This window comes from Salvelinus namaycush, chromosome 3 (genome assembly GCF_016432855.1).
Source record: "Salvelinus namaycush isolate Seneca chromosome 3, SaNama_1.0, whole genome shotgun sequence".
Lineage (NCBI taxonomy): Eukaryota > Metazoa > Chordata > Actinopteri > Salmoniformes > Salmonidae > Salvelinus > Salvelinus namaycush.
In genome coordinates, this window is record NC_052309.1 from 12,612,433 (window position 1) to 12,631,924 (window position 19,492).

Below are 19,492 nucleotides of genomic sequence, written 5' to 3' on the forward strand. Positions count from 1 at the left end.
TAAAAGGGATCCATTTTGAATTCAGCAACAAACTATCTTGAATACTGGCTTTTAATGTAGCGTTATTAGACAGCTTGTATTAACAAACAAGATCTGTCGGTTCACGTGCAGTTGTATAACAACCCTCCAGGAGTGTATCTGCTGTAGTTTGATAGTACAAGATATTGAATCTGATGCCACATATCAAACAACCTGTTCCGAACATCTTTTGAATGCAGAGGAATAAATGCAGGAAAATAAAGTTATTTTAAACCATGCACAATCACAATTCTTGATAGTCGAGCTGTAAACAATTCTGTAGGTAGAAAGGAACAAGGATTGTTTCAGAAATTACACCCTACTCTCTAGATGGTGAACAACAAAAGTAGTGCACTATCTGTGGAATAGGGTGCCATTTTAAATGTAGTTATGGTGATAGTTGTCGTCATCATGCCTGAGACTTGAGTCGTGATAGAGTAAAATCTAAAATGAAGAAAGCAAGCAGTTGGTGTGTGGTCATGCATCTCAGGTAGACATTTTGTAAAACATCTGTAAAAAAAAAAAAAAAAAAAAAAAAAAAAGAGTCACTGTGTAGCTTAACGAACCCCTGAGCACTGTCCAGTTACCTGTAGAAAACAAAAACCTGGGTGACATCCCCCATCCTTCAGTAGAGAAGGCACACGCCATCGTTTACATAGAGCTGGGGGGGGGGGAGGGAGGGGGGTGTAACAGGAAAAACAGTCTCCGGCATTTTTAATAATGCCACTTTTCCATGCGTCCTCTACTCTCCCCCCTTCATCACCGCAGCCTCTTCGAAATCTTCAGCTCTGAATCTCAGAGGAATATTATTCGTCAAGCTAACTCCTCTGGATGACAACAGGGAGACTGTCTCCTCTTTGGACATAAACCCTGAAATCTTAACTCTGCCACCGTGGTTTAGCTTCAGGGAAAACCACAACTCAGCACCTTAGGAAGAACGGAGAGGGAGGAGAAGAGGTGGTGGGTAGCGTCACGGTAGAGATTGATGGAAATGTTGTCGTATCCCATCAGGTTGGGTCGAAAACCCAGGGTGTGGAGGAGAAAATGGGTGTCGAAGCCCATCAGGTCAGACTGGGTGGTGAACCCATGTTATGCATGTGGCTGAGGCTCTGAGGGTGCAGCTGCTGCCACTTTTGCTGCTGCTGAACGGCCAGTTGCTGAGATTGGTCAGACGACGACAGGATGTTGGTCAGAGGAGAGACGCAGTTAATTGGAATGATCAGGCCTGGACACAAGAGAGATAGATGGGAAATAACCACGTTAGAACAAAGGAAATAATGCACTTCTCTAGCTACCTCATAGTCCAACATCTGTTCATTTATAGTTCACTTGTTGGGGAGGAGAGGGACCAGCTTCTACTTATCTACAATACTCCTCTGGTAAAATACATTACAAGTTGTGACTTCAATTTATTTTTTATAAACGGCTTCTGCCCAAAGACTTCCAGTATCAACTTACCCACAATCCTCTGCCCGTCCTCCGTCCTGAGACGGACGATCTGCATCTTGATGTTGGTTCCGCTGACGGAGGCCAGGACTCCCTCCACCTTGGTCCACACACTGAGCACAGATCCACACAGCACATAGTACGTCCTGCAGCGCAGACCCACCTCACACTGCAGACCCACCGACACCTTCTTACAGTTACCACGCCTGGAGGGAGGAGAGGGGGTTAATAAAACACACGATTCAACCTTTTTTCTGACTAGTTCATTAAACTATACGGGTAAAGAGTAAAACCTGCTGGTGAACTTGACAACTCCGCCAAAACCACCACTACAACTTTACAGTCATATGAGAAACAGCACCTACCAGTAAGCATGAGAGCAGATCTCAGCTGAAGACTGGTACTGGTCAATCCAGTGCTGCTTGGCATCGTCTGACAGCACCTTTTTACACTTCTTCTTGATGTCAGCGTAGGCCTCCAGTTTCAGCTGTTTGCCTGTGTTGGGTCTGTAGACCAGGAACAGCCTCTTCTTACTGTTCACCTCCTTCACCAAGATAGCAGTCTTCTTGTTGTTCCTTATCTGGGGGATCAGCAAAATATATCTAGAGTTTGTAAAACAAAACTAAATCTAGGGAAATGTTAAGGCATTCCAAACTCTTTGAAAATCAGAACGTTATCATATTTGGTGCTAATATGTAGAGTTTGCCAAACTCTGTAGAGAAGAAAACATCTGGTTAGTCTTTTAGTACCTGTACATAGAAGCCATCGTCGGGTCCACTCTGCTCGGCCCAGGCATGGGTAGCATCCTCCCAGGACATGCCTCTCTCCACACTCACCTGACACACACAATATTTACAAAATGGAAAATGGCTACCGGTCCGTTGGAGACATAAGAAATAAAGAGTTCCTTGTTAAACCAGTTTCTATTCCTGTCTAGTGAGGAAAAACAACAGTCGGCTGTACCGTGTAGAGCTCCACATGTCCGGAGGTGGAGTAGCCTGGAGTCAGGAACTTTTTGGCTTCCATCTTCTTCACCTTCTCATCCCCAGAACCTAGGTCTAGAAAGAGACCGAGATAAACAATACTAATCAGATCCACATAGCAGCCATTTTGTCCAGACCCAGTCTGAAATCTTGGGTAGTTGTTTAATACTGTAGGTGTCATTTAGAGTATAGTCCCTCATTCACAGTAGTTGGCATTAGTCTCCTTTACTAGAAGAAAGTTTAAGGTTATTCCTTTCCGGTCTTACCCAGAATGCCCATGTCGTAGCGTCCATTCTTCTTGGCGTTCTGTATGACGGCTGCCAGCGTGTCAGAAAAGTACTGGAACAGAGCGTTCTGCTCCTGCACCGCCATCCCCAGGATACGGTTCAGGAACTTCCCTATGTTGTTGTAGTCTGGGAAGAAGAGAGGAAAGAACCGTACAGTCTAATAATTTTTAATGTAATCTGACCAGGCTTAAAGTCAGAGCCAGCCTCACCTTTGTCCAGAGACAGGATCCCTGATCTGTCCTCCACATTGATCAGACCCACTCCGATCAACCCATGAAGGATCTCTGCCAGGGAATAGGATGAAGACAGAACCAACATTTTTTATTTAACTAGGCAAGTCAGGTAACTAAGAATGTTAAAATGACGGCCTACCCCGTCCAAACCCGGACGACGCTGGGCCAATTGTGCACCGCCCTATGGGACTCCCTATCACGGCCGGTTGTGATACAGCCTGGATTCGAACCAGGGTGTCTGTAGTGACGCCTCTAGCACTGAGATGCTGTGCCTTAGACCGCTGACCACCCAGGAGCCCACAGATGGAAGTAAAACAACAGCCATGCACCAGAAATAGATTCACTCAGCTTGTGGACTGAGCCAGTCGTGTGAATTCTAGACATTATGAAAGAATCTCCAGTATCAAGCAGGAGAACGGAATTTCCCCTGGCTCAAAATAGGGACATAAATCCTACAACCGAGTCCCAAAATCTGTCCACACATGAGACATACCTTTGTAGAAATCCCCTTCGAAGTTCGATGGAGGATTCACTAACGGAAAGTCCAGCTTAACGATGGACTTCATCACAATCTCCAGAGCATTTCTGCCATACTGTGGATTGGAGAAGAAAGGAGGTTACAACCACAACTACAGGGAATCACACACACACAAATTATATTTAGTGGTACACTACCGTTCAAAAGTTTGGGGTCACTTAGAAAGAGGTGACGCCGGGATGCTGGCCTTCGAGGCAGAGTTGCAAAAATAAGCCATATCTCAGACTGGCCAATAAAAAGAAAAAAAATTCAGATGGGCAAAAGAACACAGACACTGGACAGAGGAACTCTGCCTAGAAGGCCAGCATCCCGGAGTTGCCTCTTCACTGTTGGCATTTTGTGTGTACTATTTAATGAAGTTGCAAGTTGAGGACTTGTGAGGCATCTGTTTCTCAAACTAGACACTAATGTACTTGTCCTTTTGCTCAGTTGTGCACCGGGGCCTCCCACTCCTTTCTATTCAGCTTAGAGCCAGTTTGCGCTGTTCTGTGAAGGGAGTAGTACACAGCGTTGTACGAGAGCTTCAGTTTCTTGGCAATTTCTCGCATGGAATAGTCTTCATTTCTCAGAACAAGAACAGGCTGACGAGTTTCAGAAGAAAGTCATTTGTTTCTGGCCATTTTGAGCCAGTAATCAAACCCACAAATACTGATGCTCCAGATACTCAATTAGTCTAAAGAAGGCCAGTTTTATTGCTTCTTTAATCAGAACAATAGTTTTCAGCTGTGCTAACATAATTGCAAAAGGGTTTTCTAATGATCAATTAGACTTTTAAAATGCTAAACTTGGCTTAGCTAACATAACGTGCCATTGGAACACAGGAGTGATTGTTGCTGATAAATGGGCCTCTGTATGCCTATGTAGATATTCAATAAAATAAAAATCAGCAGTTTCCATCTACAATAGTCATTTACAACATTAACAATGTTTACACTGTATTTCTGATCAATTTGATGTTATTTTAATGGACAATTTATTTTTGCTCTTCTTTCACATTTCTAAGTGACCCCAAATTTTTGAACGGTAGTGTATATCTGCTTACTTTGTTGTCGAAGTTGAACCTGCTGAGATCTCTCGTCTCTGTTGCTCTTCTGTCTCCATGGGTGAGGGCACCCTGTGGAACACACATATCACATGTAGCATCAGTGGCTCAAACATGGGTGATAATATCCATGTTCTCCACTGCTCAGCTCAATTGAACCACTGACAGGACAGGTTTTTACCAGGCTCTCCAGTCTCTTGGCCACAATGGAGGCAAACCTCTGTTCCCCAGCTAGCTCAGAGATGAGGAACACATACTCAGGAGCAGTCACCTGGTTAGACCTATGGGTCCTCCCTGAGAGAGAGAACGAGACAGACATTGGCACCATTAAGCAGAACACACATGTAATTAGTCTAAATACCTCACACCTGCTGTTCCCATTGTATCAGAGTGGAAAAACCCAGAGGAGACACGCCAGCTAAATTAACTACCATGAGCCACATTATGGAGACAAGTAAATCCCACAAGACTAGAGTGAAAATAAAGTTAGATTTAATTTCTATAGCATTTTCACTTGGTGAAACATCAAAGGTTTTGTATAATTTCAGCTAGTGGTTTTGAAAGTAGCGCCCACCAGCCAAAATTGGTCACAATTGTGTACCAAGTCATCCATTTCTTATGACATGTGACGGATTGCAATTCATACAATATATACCAAAGTTCTTAAGATCCCGGACTGCATCTTTAAGTCCCAGTGCTTGAGACTGTATGGGGGTAATGAAACCACAGCCAGAAAGACTTTACTGACCAAACTGCTGTATGGCTCTGTCTGCACTCCAGGGTAGCTCCAGGGTCATGTGGACCCTCCTCCTCTGGTTCTTCACTCGCCGGTCAGCCTGCAGGGAGATGCCCGAGCTGGCCGCTTCCGAGATGATGGCTATGTTCTGGAGGGAGAAGAACAAGGTTAGGAATGGTTTTGTGCCATCGTTTGTGACTACTTTATTCAACTGATTCTATAGATCTGTGACTCAAACAAGCAGACTGCCCCCCACTGCCTTGCACACAACCTACATTTCTCAAGTCATGTGCTTGTACCCCTCGCCTAAATCTGAAACATGGTAATACTGTTCCATTCTCTCCTCCTCCTATTTCTCTCTTCCCATCCTCCCGTACCTTCTCTCCGTCCATGAACCTCTGTTTCTCTGTGAGGTTGAGGATCTCCACAGGAACATCCAGCTCAGACCGAGACTCGTAGGAGATGCTGCCATCGTCGTTACTGACCACCCGGCCTTTACGCCCAGTCATCTGGAACACAGAGAGGAGATAATGTGAGAACAAATAAAGAATCTAAAATATGATAAGATAGTCAAGAGGTCCATCTCTAGCGTAAAAAATGTACAAATTTGCAGTTAACAATGAGTGGACTTTAAGCTTCTTTTAATAATTGATATTATATTTTGTCCAGCTCCTGGGCCACTGTTCTTTGTATCCATATTTAATTGAACCCATTACCTCAGCCACGTTGTCGGGTCCTCCCAGCTCGTCTATGAGTTCATCCAGAGTATTGGGAGGTAGATCCTGAGCCAGCTTATCTAGCTGGTCCAACAGATCTCTCTTCATCTGCTGAGCATCTTCCACAGCATCCTGACTGGTCATACAGCTGTCATCTACCTCTACCTTGGCTGATGGATGGATAAGAGGGGTAAGAAAGAGGGAGTAAAAAATAAATACAAAAAAAATGTTGAATGTTCATCGTCATCTGCTCATTCTGGCTGGTTATACAATCCTAACTCAGACTTTAGAGCATACATTGATGCCAATGGGAGATTTGCACAGAAGTCCGACTCCACGCTCACTTACGGAAAGTGTGTTGTTGCTACTAACTTACCTATGGCAGGTGTGCTTGAGGTCTTGACTGTGGGGGTGGTGAAAGCAGGCCTGATGGAGCCCAGACCAGAGGCTAACAAGGCACTGTGGATAGAGTCTGGGTCAATGCTCTTCTTCTTCTTCTTCTTCTCCTTGCATTTCTTCACCCCTTTCCTCTTTCCAGACAGCCAGGGGTCTGGGAGATGGGAGAAATTATGAGACTTAGGTAGGTGGTTAGCTCATAATCAATCTTAAATCATCAAACTCCCTCGCTCACCATCCTCCTCATCCTCGCTGGAATCATCCTTGAAGGGATTGAAGTCGTCTTCGTCATCTTCTCCCGAGCTGACCGACTTGAAGCTGTCGTCACTCTCTGCATTGTCCTTATGAGACTCTTCTGATTTGCTGTCGTCAGAGCTGTTCCCCGACAGACCACCTGACTTTCTCTTCCTCTTCTCTGCCTTCTTTATGTTGGCACCTGCAGGGAAGGAGAGAGGGAACATTAACATTGGTAAACATAGCCAAAACACTACATTAATGTTGGGAGACAGAGGTCTTTTTTAAAGAGTTCTCGTGTGAAACAGTAAGCCAGAACATTACATAAAACACCTACGATGAGTTACAGGTTCACGCAAAACGAACAGTGGAAATGCATGAAGAGATCTCTTGTTGCTAAAGAAACCAACTGAAGAATACAGAGATAAAACTCTTCACTGTCTCATTACAGACCCAATGAGTGCCCTTTCCTGGCTAACTGCCCTGGAGTACCTTTCCTCTTCTTTCCCTTCTGCTCTGCTGCAGCCTCGCTGGGGAAGGGGATCTTCATGGCCGGCAGGTCAATGCCCAGCAGGCTGAACAGCTTCTCTCTGTCTGGAGCTGGGAAGTGCTTCTCTACCAGGGACTGGAGCACACCTCTGAGAGGGAGAGAGCAAGAGAGCAAACACCTTGTTATAGATGGTACTAGCATACACCTGGCATTAGCATGTAGCTAGCTAGCTTTACAGCTGCTCAATAGATTCCAAGTTGTTTCGCCAATATGTTCTCTCGCTGATGTTCCCTTGGGCAAGGAACTTAACTACTCATTGGGTGCTGCACTGTGGCTGCCCTCTGCTTCAGCCTAATATATGCCATTTAGCAGATGCTTTTACACAAAGCGACTTAGTCATGCGCGCATACATTTTACGTATGGGCAGTCCCGGGCATCGAACCCACTACCATAGCAAGCGCTATACTCTACTAACTGAGCTACAGAGAACCAGCCAATCTCCAACCTAATGTGTATGTCAGGGTTTCTGTTAGCCGGTAATACACGATTTTTGTCCATTAAAAAAATTGAAAAGCCGATAAATAAAATTGTCAAAAAATAAATATTAATAAAATCCCATTGCGAAATAAAATTTGATTTGATTTAAAAAGCATTATTGGTCACATACACATGGTTAGCAGATGTTAATGCGAGTGTAGCGAAATGCTTGTGCTTCTAGTTCCGACAATGCAGTAATAACCAACGAGTAATCTAACCTAACAATTCCACAACTACTACCTTATACACACAAGTGTAAAGGGATAAAGAATATGTACATAAAGATATATGAATGAGTGATGGTACAGAACGGCATAGGCAAGATGCAGTAGATGGTATCGAGTACAGTATATACATGAGATGAGTAATGTAGGGTATGTAAACATAAAAGTGCATAGTTTAAAGTGGCTAGTGATACATGTATTACATAAAGATGGCAAGATGCAGTAGATGAGAGTACAGTATATACATATACATTATATTAAGTGGCATTGTTTAAAGTGGCTAGTGATAAATTTGATTAATTTCCATTATTAAAGTGAGCTGGAGTCGAGTCAGTATGTTGGCAGCAGCCACTCGATGTTAGTGGTGGCTGTTTAACAGTCTGATGGCCTTGATATAGAAGCTGTTTTTCAGTCTCTCGGCCCCTGCTTTTATGCACCTGTACTGACCTCACCTTCTGGATGATAGCGGGGTGAACAGGCAGTGGCTCGGGTGGTTGTTGTCCTTGATGATCTTCCTGTGACATCGGGTGGTGTAGGTGTCCTGGAGGGCAGGTAGTTTGCCCCCAGTGATGTGTTGTGCAGACCTCACTACCCTCTGGAGAGCCTTACGGTTGTGGGCGGAGCAGTTGCCGTACCAGGCGGTGATACAGCCCGACAGGATGCTCTCGATTGTGCATCTGTAGAAGTTTGTGAGTGCTTTTGGTGACAAGCCAAATTTCTTCAGCCTCCTGAGGTTGAAGAGGTGCTGCTGCGCCTTCTTTACCACGCTGTCTGTGTGGGTGGACCAATTCAGTTTGTCCGTGATGTGTACGCCGAGGAACTTAAAACTTACTACCCTCTCCACTACTGTCCCGTCGATGTGGATAGGGGGGTGCTCCCTCTGCTGTTTCCTGAAGTCCACAATCATCTCCTTTGTTTTGTTGACGTTGAGTGTGAGGTTATTTTCCTGACACCACACTCCGAGGGCCCTCACCTCCTCCCTGTAGGCCGTCTCGTCGTTGTTGGTAATCAAGCCTACCACTGTAGTGTCGTCCGCAAACTTGATGATTGAGTTGGAGGCGTGCATGGCCACGCAGTCGTGGGTGAACAGGGAGTACAGGAGAGGGCTCAGAACGCACCCTTGTGGGGCCCCAGTGTTGAGGATCAGCGGGGTGGAGATGTTGTTACCTACCCTCACCACCTAGGGGCGGCCCGTCAGGAAGTCCAGTACCCAGTTGCACAGGGCGGGGTCGAGACCCAGGGTCTCGAGCTTGATGACGAGTTTGGAGGGTACTATGGTGTTAAATGCTGAGCTGTAATCGATGAACAGCATTCTTACATAGGTATTCCTCTTGTCCAGATGGGTTAGGGCAGTGTGCAGTGTGGTTGCGATTGCGTCGTCTGTGGACCTATTGGGTCGGTAAGCAAATTGGAGTGGGTCTAGGGTGTCAGGTAAGGTGGAGGTGATATGGTCCTTGACTAGTCTCTCAAAGCACTTCATGATTAGTCTATATTGCTTTAAATACATTTGACCGGTCATGCTTATCGGTCTATGGGTTCATTTGCATAATTTAGTGGAATTAAATTGAAGTGCGTATATTCCTTATGCATCTTATTTAATCACATGTTTTGTATCGTAATTATCACACGCTCACAGTATACAGTTAGAGCCTTTGAGAGGAAAATCTGTCAGACAGCGCTTTTTATTTCTCAACTGGTAATTGAAGTGTGCTTCCCATTCAAATGCATAGGCAATGGAAGGCAGGCTTCATCAGCATGTCACACACCACTTTGCAAAGGCAGTATGCATTTTGAAAACAGAGCTACTTAATTGTTTGAAACCTGAACATTTTACAACATTATGAGGCATGTTTTACCTTGCTTCAAAGTAGCCTAGGTAAAATACCACCATGTCTGTGAAGGAAGTTATTTTATGAAGACTTCCATATACCATTGAAACCAGTAGCCTACTGCCTTGTACACATTGCTCTGGTAATACATTTTAAAAAGAATAGTTTATCAACATTTTAAACTAAATGTTCTGATCTGTTGCATCAGATTCATTGCTTTTTAAACATGTTGTTATGTATCCTAGGCCTGCTGGTTGGATGAATTTGGGATCTACCATCCAACAACTGTCCCAGAGTCTGTTAGGACTATTTCCTTCTCAACAGTCTGACCAATAGAATAGGTACACTTTTCTACTATGTGGGATAGTAGATTGACATAGCCTTATGGATGCGTCACCTATGAGCCTAAGGGAAACGTTCCCTAAGTAAATTTAATTATATTGCAAATATTACATAGCCTAATTAGCCTACTCCGGTCTATAGAGAAATACATAAAATCATTCATTAGGCCACTAAAGCATGATTTGGCCACACAGGATCATTAGCGTTGCCTAGCCTTAAAAAATAAACAAGTTGTTTTAAATCGCATTACAAACAGTCGGAAGGAAAGGCAGTGCACACAAATACCAAATAGATGATTGTTGCATTGCGACTGTCAGTGAAAAGTAGAGGCCCAGCCAGGCATATCGCAATATTTTAAAATTCAAATCGTGGGAAAACAGCTTGGAAAGCAAATGGCTATTGCTGTAAAGAAAGACTAATGTCTTATCAAAATTATCTACTTAGAGTGAACAACAGTAGGCCTATAGACTATCTTATTGACACCAGCAGAGCAAATCTGCCATGTCCCCGGTGAGTGCGCACTCCACATATTCACTCTATCATTGTTGGGTCAGTTCCACTTTAAAGTTTGTTTTTGGACAATAATTTCTTCCTCCAGTTTAGACGGACGTCATTCTATTTGTGTCTCCCCTTCTCATAGGCCTATTATACATACAACGTGGTTTTATTGATCTGTTAGTCAGTGTCAGCAGAGTAGGCTACCCTGTCATTTGGAATATAAAAAAAGAATAATCTGGTAATGTGTCCATGTGTTTTTGATATAGCCTATAGCCCAGGCCTCTACGATACACGCATTCAGCCATGCATTGAATGGTCTTTTTGCGAACAGTGATTGAGTTACACTGCATTCGGGAAGTATTCAGACCTCTTGACTTTTTCCACATTTCTTTACGTTACAGAAAAAATTATTAAATAGTTTCCCCCCATCAATCTACACACAATACTCCATACATTTTTTTTTTAAATACATTAAAACAAAAATGTAAAAATCCAAACATTTCTAAAAACCCATTATGCGGTATTGTATGTAGATTGATGAGTACAATTGTTTTATTTAACCCATTTCAGAATAAGGCTATAACATAAAATGTGGAAAAAGTCAAGAGGTATGAATACTTTGAATGCATTGTATGTTATTACATTATGACTATTCAATCTACTCATCACATTACGAATAGTAGGCTTTTTTACATGTAAATGCGATGATGCATGGAATGCATTATTATAAAGGTGCATTATGGTGAAAACGTGCATCCCCAAACTTGAAACTTGCGTGCCGCCTATGCATAGGCTAGTGACTTTGCTGTTGGTTACTGGTCTTGTTGACTGAGGAAAAGGAAATGTGGACAGTAATTCTAACATCTTCAAAGTGCACAGTAAGGTCACAAGTCATTGCATCCTTTACTTGCATGTTCTCTTAAGATGAATTACCATCGTCTAAATGTAATCACCGTGGGTGGACGCCCTAATCAGGTTATGCACTCAATGCATATGGGTCCAGTAAATTTCTCAAATGTCCGGTAAATGAAAATGCTGTCGGCAAATGTCCGGTGCCACATTTTCATAACAGAAACCCTGGTTTGTGTGTATGCGTGTTTGTATATCAGTGGTTGGATTCAAGCAGAAGACATTTCCATCACATATGGACTAATAAAATATATAAGTCTAGGTGAAAAGTTACTTGGCGGTGGAGACAAAGTCATTGAGCTCTCCTCCTCCTTCATCCAGGGCCTCCAGTGTTCTGGCCTCTCCTGTCGACTGGAGACCAATCACAACACACTACAGAGAGCGAGAGAGAGAGCGAGAAAGACAGGACTCGAGTCGCACACAGTCTGACGGTAAACAGCAAAATGTCTGGGAGACCACCAGTCACCTCTCCTCAAACCAACCAAAGGAACCAAAATACACTAGAACCAATATGCAGGAATATGACATGGTGTCAGTTTTCCTGATCTCTAAAATCTGAAGTCAGAAAATTCAAGATTCCTGGAATAACAATCGTATCTTTCTACCTTCTGAAATCTCCCACCCACCTTTCCGTTTTTGACCTCCTCCCTGGCGAGCTGCACCACCCTGCAGACCTTGGATGCAATGCAGAGGTACTTGAAGAACCTCTGGTGGGCCGACCAGAACTGACCCCACATGGACTTCTTCATCCGCTGCTCTGCATCCATCAGGTTAGCAGCCGCCTGAAACTTCTCCCGCGCAGCCACCCACTGAAACATGGAGAGGACAGGATTTAAAACAACACACCTTTCCATTTCAAGCCTACTGAAAAGAGCCCAGGGAAAACTTATGTTTAGGTTTGGGATTAGGTCAAGATTCCTTACCAGAAGTACAGACTTGTTGTACATCTTGATGTAGTGGGTTGTCAGAGGAACCTCCTCAATCTTGAACGTGACACCCGTGAAGCTCAGCTGCCTGGCGATGTACATCCCCCTCAGCTTCATATCCATGGCAACTATCTCCATAGCACCCACACCTCTGAGGACAAGGCAATACAAGGGAGGAAAATTTATTTTTAATAGGTATTTAGTTAAGGAGAAATGTAATTTGTGATATACTAGATATCAATAGGTATAGAGAAGGTGAGGTGTAACAAGACTTTTGCAGGAGAAGTTGTCCTACCAACAGACTTATTGGCATATTCGTGTTTTGTAACAGTTCTAATGGGTTGAAGACGTTCTGCCTATACAGATTCCATCTGCCAAAAGTCATAACTTTAAGGTATCTTGCTGCATCCATTTCGTGGCTGTTTTTTAAAGACACATACTCTGCACCACTACGACGAGTTACTAGTGTCTGTCTCGCTCACCGGCGCTCCACAGCCTGAATGAAGTTGCTAAACTCTCTGAAGGGGGTCCCCTCCCCCCAGATGCCCAGCCGGCTCATGTAGGCCATGTTACGGGGCTCAGACGCACCTGGACACGGACACACACAGTTAAATGGAGAACACTTCCATTAATTTAAGACAATATCATTCCTGCACGATATACAGTACCTGTGAAAAGTTTGGACACACCTACTCATTCAAGGGTTTTCCTTATTTTTACTATATTGTAGAATAATAGTGAAGACGTCAAAACTATGAAATAACACATATGGAATCATGTAGTAACCAAAAAAAGTGTTAAACAAATCAAAATATATTTTATATCGGAGATTCTTCAAAGTAGCCACCCTTTGCCCTGATGACAGCTTTGCACACTCTTGGCATTCGCTCAACCGGCTTCATGACGTAGACACCTGGAATGCATTTCAATTAACAGGTGTGCCTTGCTAAAAGTTAATTTGTGGAAATTCCTTAATGCGTTTGAGCCAATCAGTTGTGTTGTGACAAGGTAGGGGTGGTATACATAAGATAGCCCTATTTGGTAAAAGACCAAGTCCATATTATGTCAAGAACAGCTCAAATAAGCAAAGAGAAACAGTCCATCATTACTTTAAGACAAAAGTGTCAATCCGGAAAATGTCAAGAACTTTGAAAGTTTCTTCAAGTGCAGTCGCAAAAACCATCAAGCGTTATGATGAAACTGTCACTCATGAGGACCGCCACAGGAAAGGAGGACACAGAGTTACCTCTGCTGCAGAGGATAAGTTCATTAGAGTTAACTGCACCTCAGATTGCAGCCCAAATAAATGCTTCACAGAGTTCAAGTAACAGACATATCTCAACATCAACTGTTCAGAGGAGACTGTGTGAATCAGGCCTTCATGGTCGAATTTCTGCAAAGAAACCAATACTAAAGGACACCAATAAGTAGAAGAGACTTGCTTGGGCCAAGAAACATGAGCAATGGACATTAGACAGGTGGAAATCTGTCCTTTGGTCTGATGAGTCCAAATTTGAGATTTTTGGTTCCAACCGCTGTGTCTTTGTGAGACGCAGAGTAGGCGAACGGATGATGTCCGCATGTGGAGTTCCCACTGAGAAGCATGGAGGTGGTGGTGTGATTGTGCTTTGCTGGTGACACTGATTTATTTTGAATTCAAGGCACACTTAACCAGCATGGCTACCACTGCATTCTGCCGCGATACGCCATTTCATCTGGTTTGCGCTTAGTGGGACTATCATTTGTTTTTCAACAGGACAATGACCCAACACACCTCCAGGCTGTGTAAGGGCTATTTGACCAAGAAGGAGAGTGATGGAGTGCTGCATCAGATGACCTGGCCTCCACAATCACCCGACCTCAACCTAACTGATATGGTTTAGGACGAGTTGGACAACAGAGTGAAGGAAAATCAGCCAATAAGTGTTCAGCATATGTGGGAACTCCTTCAAGACTGTTGGAAAAGCATTCCAGGTGAAGCTGGTTGAGAGAATGCCAAGAGTGTGCAAAGCTGTCATCAAGGCAAAGGGTGGCTACCTTGAAGAATCTCAAATATAAAATATATTTTGATTTGTTTAATACTTTTTTGGTTACTACATGATTACATATATTTTATTTCATAGTTTTGATGTCTAGTCATGGCCAAAAGTTGAGAATGACAAATATTCATTTCCAAAGTTTGCTGCGTCAGTGTCTTTAGATATTTTTGTCAGATGTTACTATGGAATACTGAAGTATAATTACAAGCATTTCATAAGTGTCAAAGGCTTTTATTGACAATTACATGAAGTTGATGTAAAGAGTCAATATTTGCAGTGTTGACCCTTCTTTTTCAAGACCTCTGCAATCCGCCCTGGCATGCTGTCAATTAACTTCTGGGCCACATCCTGACTGATGGCAGCCCATTCTTGCATAATCAATGCTTGGAGTTTGTCAGAATTTGTGGGTTTTTGTTTGTCCACCCACCTCTTGAGGATTGACCACAAGTTCTCAATGGGATTAAGGTCTGGGGAGTTTCCTGACCATGTACCCAAAATATTGATGTTTTGATCCCCGAGCCACTTAGTTATCACTTTTTCCTTATGGCAAGGTGCTCCATCATGCTGGAAAAGGCATTGTTCATCACCAAACTGTTCCTGGAAGGTTTGGAGAAGTTGCTCTCTCGGAGGATGTGTTGGTACCATTCTTTATTCATGGCTGTGTTCTTAGGCAAAATTGTGAGTGAGCCCACTCCCTTGGCTGAGAAGCAACCCCACACATGAATAGTCTCAGGATGCTTTACTGTTGGCATGACACAGGACTGATGGTAGCGCTCACCTTGTCTTCTCCGGACAAGCTTTTTTCAGGATGCCCCAAACAATCGGAAAGGGGATTCATCAGAGACAATGACTTTACCCCAGTCCTCAGCAGTCCAATCCCTGTACCTTTTGCAGAATATCAGTCTGTCCCTGATGTTTTTCCTGGAGAGAAGTGGCTTCTTTGCTGCCCTTCTTGACACCAGGCCATCCTCCAAAAGTCTTTGCCTCACTGTGCGTGCAGATGCACTCACACATGCCTGCTGCCATTCCTGAGCAAGCTCTGTACTGGTGGTGCCCCGATCCCGCAGCTGAATCAACTTTAGGAGACGGTCCTGGCACTTGCTGGACTTTCTTGGGCGCCCTGAAGCCTTCTTCACAACAATTGAACCGCTCTCCTTGAAGTTCTTGATGATCTGATAAATGGTTGATTTAGGTGCAATCTTACTGGCAGCAATATCCTTGCCTGTGAAGCCCTTTTTGTGCAAAGCAATGACGGCACGTTTTTCCTTGCAGGTAACCATGATTGACAGAGGAAGAACAATGATTCCAAGCACCACCCTCCTTTTGAAGCTTCCAGTCTGTTATTCGAACTCAATCAGCATGACAGCGTGATCTCCAGCCTTGTTCTCGTCAACACTCACACCTGTGTTAACGAGAGAATCACTGACATGATGTCAGCTGGTCCTTTTGTGGCAGGGCTGAAATGCAGTGAAAATATCTTTTGGGGATTCAGTTAATTTGCATGGCAAAGAGGGACTTTGCAATTAATTGCAATTCATCTGATCACTCTTCATAACATTCTGGAGTATATGCAAATTGCCATCATACAAACTGAGGCAACAAACTTTGAAAATGAATATTTGTGTCATTCTCAACTTTTGGCCACGACTGTACACATTTATTCTACAATGTAGAAAATGGTAAAAATAAAAAGCCTTGAATAAGACGGTGTCCCCAAACTGTTGACTGGGATTGTAATATTGACTCCGCTCAACATCAGAAGCCTGTGGTTAGTGACGTACCAGTGGCGCTAGCGTACACCACCCGCGCCTTGGGCAGTTTGTTCTGCAGCTCCAGGACGGCCAGTCCAGTCTTGGTGGGTTTGGACGAGCCGATGGGACAGACATTTTTGGCTTTGTGACACTCGTCATACACAATCTGAATAGGCTTGGGTTAAGGAACTAAACAATGAACATTTCTAACTACCGGTTACTACTACTTCTAAGGGCAGTTACATAGACCCAGATGACATACTCTCAATATAATTTGGACAAATTGTATCACAAGGGCAATTAAGTTTCCTATTTAAATTTTACAGTAGTCGTCTGGTGGTCAGTCAATGAAAGGATACGACTCCGTGGAAGTCCTCTCCACACCAGTGGAGCAGCTGTTTGAAGCGGGTCTTGTACTTCCCTCCAGACTGGCTCTCTCCTATCAGAGAGGAGTACGTAGCGAAGATCACCCCCTTCTTCACACTGCCGTTGTGTTTGGACGAGATCTTACCATACTTAAACTGGGAAAAAGACAAAATAGGACATGTTTTTGAGTGAAGGAGAACGATACTTTTTTATGCATGTGAACATGTCTTTTTGTCAGGCAAATATGAAAAGGATATCCAGTGTGAAGGAACCTCCTCAATTTATTACCACATAAGAAACATGCATGGTGATGTACATCTGCACCCACTGGACAACCTCTTACCTTGTTGAGGGAATAGACCGGAATGTTCTTGGCTCCTATGTCTTTCAGATCCCTCTCTGCATCATACTTCAGGTCATTAGAAACACTGAACCTGTGAAGGAGATGGAATAGCTTTTGTGAAATGGGAAAGTGTGTGTGTACCATCATCCCCCTTCATTGGCGGGATGTATCATGTAATCCTAGTTGTGGTGTTACCAGAGTGATCTCTTTCTGCCCAGGAGGTAGTTCTCGTAGATTATCCCAGCGATGGTCCGGCCCTTCCCCACTCCAGCCCCGTCTCCTATCAGATAGGACGCTCGGTCGCCGTTAGGGAGGAATGTTTCATGTTGCTATGGAGACAAGAAACACTTCAGTACATTCAGTTCATTCCCAGTACAAGGTATGTGAATAATCATCTACACTGGTACATGAAGTAGTGCCAAGCTGTGGTAGGGTCTATATCTGGCCAGTTGAGCATGCAGTAGTGCCAAGCTGTAGTAGGGTCTATATCTGGCCAGGTGAGCATGCAGTAGTGCCAAGCTGTAGTAGGTAGGGTCAATATCTGACCAGGTGATCATAAAGTAGTGCCAAGCTGTAGTAGGGTCAATATCTGACCAGGTGATCATAAAGTAGTGCCAAGCTGTAGTAGGGTCTATATCTGACCAGGTGATCATAAAGTAGTGCCAAGCTGTAGTAGGGTCTATATCTGACCAGGTGATCATAAAGTAGTGCCAAGCTGTAGTAGGGTCTATATCTGACCAGGCGAGCATGACATAGTGCCAAGCTGTAGTAGGGTCTATATCTGACCAGGTGATCATAAAGTAGTGCCAAGCTGTAGTAGGGTCAATATCTGACCAGGTGATCATAAAGTAGTGCCAAGCTGTAGTAGGGTCTATATCTGACCAGGTGATCATAAAGTAGTGCCAAGCTGTAGTAGGGTCTATCTGACCAGGTGATCATAAAGTAGTGCCAAGCTGTAGTAGGGTCTATATCTGACCAGGTGATCATAAAGTAGTGCCAAGCTGTAGTAGGGTCAATATCTGACCAGGTGATCATAAAGTAGTGCCAAGCTGTAGTAGGGTCTATATCTGGCCAGGCGAGCATGCATTAGTGCTAAGCTGTGGTAGGGTCTATATCTGGCCAGGCGAGCGTGACATAGTGCCAAGCTGTAGTAGGGTCTATATCTGGCCAGGCGAGCATGACATAGTGTCAAGCTGTAGTAGGGTCTATATTCAGACCTGCCAACCCTGTCCAACTTCTTAGAGTACCAGAAACGTGTGGAAAATTGGTCTTCATTCCCCCAGCACTCTCGTTTGAGAGTCTGATTGCAATCATAGAATTGTACCAAATCAAGTCTTTATTAGGTTGGAATACTTTCTTGACAGCATTCCATTTACACATATGGTAAAAGTCACTTACATCTAACTAGAAAGAACACACATAGGTCCTTTAATCTTGGAGATTTTATTTTATTAAACAAATAATAACAAGTTATTTGTTTAGGTACAAAAGTCTTATCCACAAAAAAAAGATGTATTACTCTGATATGATAAGAACAAATGTTTGAAGCATAGCGTCAGTATCAAATAATTTTTATTATGGATAACATGTTTAAAAAGCTATGATAGGAAACAGTGGGTGAGAACAAATCTTCTGGAGACCATCAAATGTTAAGGAAATAATTTCCTAGACAGATTTGCCTTACGCAGCAGGGCTTCAGGGTAAACTTCTGTGGCAAACAGTTCCTCTGGCAATCATTGAAACCTTCTTGGTAACGAGGGCACCCAGCAGGTCTGTACTGAGGGAGGCTCTGTACTGGGTTTTGTTTTTGGAATGAGACTGAATATTCATTTTCAGTCGGCATTGCAGTGGAATATGACCAATATCCCCAGAATCACAGCCGAAAGGTGGGAGTAGACCAGGCTGCCCCCCCTTTTCATTGTGCTGATTTCTCTCCAGGCCTGATCCGTGCGCATGTTGACCAGACTCTGCTCAAAGGTTGTTGCCTGAGAGTCTAAACATCTTCCACCAGCTCAACAGAGGCTCCCTCAGGAATAATGCAGGGAAAGCGTGCCATGAAAAAGTTGAGGGATGAGAACTTGGCAGTCTGCCTGTTTGCAATGTCAGCGACCACTGCATGCTGGAGGAGCACATCTCCAAATGGAAATTTCAGCAACATGTAGTCTACTGCAGAAGAAAATACGTTTCTGACATCTGCATAGAAGGTCTTCAGATCCAGCTTGCCTTGGCTTCCTATGTAGGTGTAGATGTCCTGGTCAAATGGACAGCTCCTTGTCTCTCTCCAGGTAGAGTGTAGGCTTGACACCACTACTCATTTCTGCCATAATGGTATTGACAGTGTCTGGCTTGCAGAAGGATAACAGTTTCAGCAGTTGCATCTCGAAAGTTGACAGTAAAATTTGAATGCACGTTCAAATTGCACGCTCATTGTAGAATCAGATTCCCGACATCAAAAATTGGTATGGCTCTCTAAAAAGTATGCATAGATTTTGATACCGGTTTTGTGAGAAATTTTAGGACTTTCTTTTCTGCATTTTGTGTTGCCACTTTGTCCCCAATATCCCTTTGCTTGAACAGATACGGAGTCAGGTCGAAGGTTTTGTCAGTAG

At 43.7% G+C, this 19,492-nt stretch overlaps 1 protein-coding gene across 1 annotated transcript in view; it reads right to left on the reverse strand.

The window, feature by feature from the left end:
- Positions 1 to 541: 541 nt before the first annotated feature.
- Positions 542 to 19,492, reverse strand: part of LOC120044956 (protein strawberry notch homolog 1-like) — a 28,715-nt gene continuing 9,764 nt past the window's right edge. The window contains exons 9-32 of the mRNA XM_038989720.1: positions 17,079 to 17,212; positions 16,884 to 16,974; positions 16,534 to 16,695; positions 16,205 to 16,340; positions 12,867 to 12,972; positions 12,382 to 12,535; positions 12,085 to 12,267; positions 11,733 to 11,830; positions 7,122 to 7,267; positions 6,631 to 6,831; positions 6,376 to 6,549; positions 6,000 to 6,169; positions 5,661 to 5,792; positions 5,296 to 5,431; positions 4,729 to 4,841; positions 4,548 to 4,619; positions 3,461 to 3,560; positions 2,944 to 3,018; positions 2,714 to 2,860; positions 2,428 to 2,522; positions 2,214 to 2,300; positions 1,830 to 2,044; positions 1,477 to 1,670; positions 542 to 1,243 (exon numbers count right to left, since the gene is read on the reverse strand). Of these exons, the coding sequence (XP_038845648.1) occupies positions 1,080 to 1,243; positions 1,477 to 1,670; positions 1,830 to 2,044; positions 2,214 to 2,300; positions 2,428 to 2,522; positions 2,714 to 2,860; positions 2,944 to 3,018; positions 3,461 to 3,560; positions 4,548 to 4,619; positions 4,729 to 4,841; positions 5,296 to 5,431; positions 5,661 to 5,792; positions 6,000 to 6,169; positions 6,376 to 6,549; positions 6,631 to 6,831; positions 7,122 to 7,267; positions 11,733 to 11,830; positions 12,085 to 12,267; positions 12,382 to 12,535; positions 12,867 to 12,972; positions 16,205 to 16,340; positions 16,534 to 16,695; positions 16,884 to 16,974; positions 17,079 to 17,212 (3,285 nt within the window). The 3' untranslated portion in view covers positions 542 to 1,079. The remainder of the gene's footprint in view (positions 1,244 to 1,476; positions 1,671 to 1,829; positions 2,045 to 2,213; positions 2,301 to 2,427; positions 2,523 to 2,713; positions 2,861 to 2,943; positions 3,019 to 3,460; positions 3,561 to 4,547; positions 4,620 to 4,728; positions 4,842 to 5,295; positions 5,432 to 5,660; positions 5,793 to 5,999; positions 6,170 to 6,375; positions 6,550 to 6,630; positions 6,832 to 7,121; positions 7,268 to 11,732; positions 11,831 to 12,084; positions 12,268 to 12,381; positions 12,536 to 12,866; positions 12,973 to 16,204; positions 16,341 to 16,533; positions 16,696 to 16,883; positions 16,975 to 17,078; positions 17,213 to 19,492) is intronic.